Genomic DNA, 2,775 nt, shown 5'->3' with positions numbered 1-2,775 from the left:
GTGCCTTGGCATCACAGCTCACAGCAACCTCCAACTCCTGGGCTCAAACAAGTCTCCTGCCTCAGCCTCCCAAGTAGCTGGGACCATAGGCGCCCGCCACAACGCCTGGCTATTTTTTATTTTTTTTGGGCTATCGTTGTTTGGGCCCAGGCTGGATTCAAACCCACCACCTTAGGTGTATGTGGCTGGCGCCTTAGCCACTTGAGCCAAGCCTGGCTATTTTTTGTTGTTGCAGTTGATTAGCTGGCCCAGGTCAGGGGTCAGGTTCGAACCCACCACCCTTGGTGTATGTGGCTAGCTCTGTAGTCACTGCTGCGGGCAGAGCCAACCTTTATTTTAATGCTACCTCTTCCCCTGGTGTTAGATCAGCAAAACTTTGGGCTATTTGCTTTCTTCATTCATATCCAGCAGGGGGAGAAGTTTTCTCTACTTTTCCTTCTCTAAGTCACAGGTTTCATTCTGAGTAGATCAATATAGGTCAGGAGCCCATGCTCAGGTCAGTCATTGTAGCAAGGAGGATGCAAATATGGTTACTGGCTAAAATTACTAATTACTACCTTTGGAGTTGGGGGTCAGGCCCATCCATTCAAATTTCAGGCTGGTATATGTGAAGGAGATGTAGTCAGTGCAGATGTTATTTCCGTGTTTCTATTTCAACATTATGTTTTTTTTGTTTTTGTTTTTGCCTCATTAGCAAATTGTTTGCAACAGAAAACTATTTGGCAGCTATTAATGCATATAACTTAGCCATAAGACTAAATAATAAGATTCCACTACTGTATTTGAATCGGGCTGCTTGCCACCTAAAACTAAAAAACTTACACAAGGCTATTGAAGATTCTTCTAAGGTATGTATATCTTTTTACATATAGTGCTTTCAAATTATCCTCCTTTTATTGGTTTAAATGATGTTCTTTTTCTGTTAAATTTAAATAATTGAGATGCAAGGATTTTTTTTTTTTTGAGATAGACTCGAACTGTGTTGCCCTGGGTAGAGTGCTGTGGTGTCACAGCTCACAGCAACCTCCAACTCTTCAGCTTAAGCATTCTCTTGCCTCAGCCTCCAAAATAGCTGGGACTACAGGGACCTGCCACAGTGGCTGGCTATTTTTTTTGTTGCAGTTGTCATTGTTTTTAGCAGGCCTGGGCCGAGTTTGAACCCACCAGTCCTGGTATATGTAGCCAACACCCTAACCACTGAGCTACATGCAATGAGCCAAGAGATGTAAGGATTTTTCTTTTTTTTAGAGACACTTGGTCACCCTTGGTAGAGTGCCATGGCATCACAGCTGACAGCAACCTCCAGCTCTTGTGCATAGGTGATTCTCTTACCTCAGTCTCTGAGTAGCTGGGAGGCAATTCTCTTACTTCAGCTGCCGCCATGACTGGCTATTTTTAATTTTTTTAATTTTTATTTTTTTTGGCCAGGGCTGGGTTTGAACACACTACCTCCGGCATATGGGGCTGGCGCCCTACCCTTTTGAGCCATAGGTGCTGCCCTATTTTTTATTTTTTTATTATGTATTATTAATATTATTATTATTTTTTTTTTGCAGTTTTTGGCTGGGGCTAGATTTTAACCCACCACCTCCAGCATATGGGGTCAGCACCCTACTTCTTGAGCCACAAGTGCTCCCCTATTATTATTTTTTTTTTAGAGACAGCGTCTCACTTTGTCACCCTTGGTAGAGTGCAGTGGTATCACAGCTCACAGCAACCTCCAACTCCTGGGCTTAGGAGATTCTCCTGCCTCAGCCTCCTGGGTAGCTGGGACTACAGAAGCCCGCCACAATGCCTGGCTATTTTTTTGTTGCAGTTTGGCTGGGGTCAGATTTGAATGTGCCACCCTCAGTATATGGGGTGGCTCCCTACTCTGATCCACAGGCACTTCCCTCTTTGTTTTTCTTTGGATTTGGGATAGATTACATAGGCATATGGAGTGTGCTGTAAATAAAAATACAAGCTAGTGGGTGGTGCCTGTGGCTGAGTGAGTAGGGTGCCAGCCCCGTAAACCAAGGGTAGCAGGTTCGAACCAGACCCCGGCCAAACTGCAACACAAAATAGCTGGATGTTGTGGCAGACCCCTGTAGTCCCTGCTACTCAGGAGGCCGACGCAAGAGAATTACCTATGCCGAAGATCTGGAGATTGCTGTGAGCTGTGATGCCATAGTACTCTACCAAGGGCGACAAAGTGAGACTCTGTTTCTAAAAAATATATATATACAAGCTAGTGCTTTGTCTTAGTAATTTTAAGAAATTAAAGCAGACAAATTTAAGGTTTCTTGTATTGAAAATATCCTGATTGGCTGTGCCTGTAGCTCAGCAGCTAGGGCACCAGCCACATACTCCAGGGCTGGCGGGTTCGAACCCAGCCTGGACCTGTCAAACAACCACGACAACTACAACCAAAAAATAGCTGGGTGTTGTGGCGGCCACCTGTAGTCCCAGCTACTTGGGAGGCTGCGGCAAGAGAATCACTTAAGCCCAAGATTTTGAGGCATCTGTGAGCTCTAAGGCCACAGCCCTCTAACCAAGGGCAACATAGAGAGATTCTGTCTCAAAAAAGAAAAAAAGAAAAGACATAACCTATGATTGTATGTTTTGCATTCCTAGAAGTAGTTGTTTTTTGTTTTTGTTTTTTTTTTTTTAGAGACAGAGTCTTTCTTTGTTGCCCTCATTAGAGTACTGTGGCGTTGTCACAGCTCACAACAACCTCCAGCTATTGGGCTTAGGCGATTCTCTTGCCTCAGCTTCCCGAGTAACTGGGACCACAGG

At 44.5% G+C, this 2,775-nt stretch overlaps 1 protein-coding gene across 2 annotated transcripts in view; it reads left to right on the top strand.

Moving 5' to 3' along the window:
* The window catches only part of DNAAF4 (dynein axonemal assembly factor 4), a 52,417-nt gene that overhangs the window by 38,849 nt on the left and 10,793 nt on the right, over window positions 1–2,775 (top strand). For both annotated transcript variants that reach the window (XM_003784373.1, XM_003784372.3), the window contains exon 7: window positions 695–848. In XM_003784373.1, coding sequence (XP_003784421.1) covers window positions 695–848 — 154 coding nt within the window. The remainder of the gene's footprint in view (window positions 1–694; window positions 849–2,775) is intronic.

This window comes from Otolemur garnettii, unplaced genomic scaffold, assembly GCF_000181295.1.
Source record: "Otolemur garnettii isolate 467f Iridium unplaced genomic scaffold, OtoGar3 scaffold00011, whole genome shotgun sequence".
NCBI classification, from domain to species: domain Eukaryota; kingdom Metazoa; phylum Chordata; class Mammalia; order Primates; family Galagidae; genus Otolemur; species Otolemur garnettii.
This window is presented reverse-complemented; position numbering and strand designations above follow the sequence as displayed.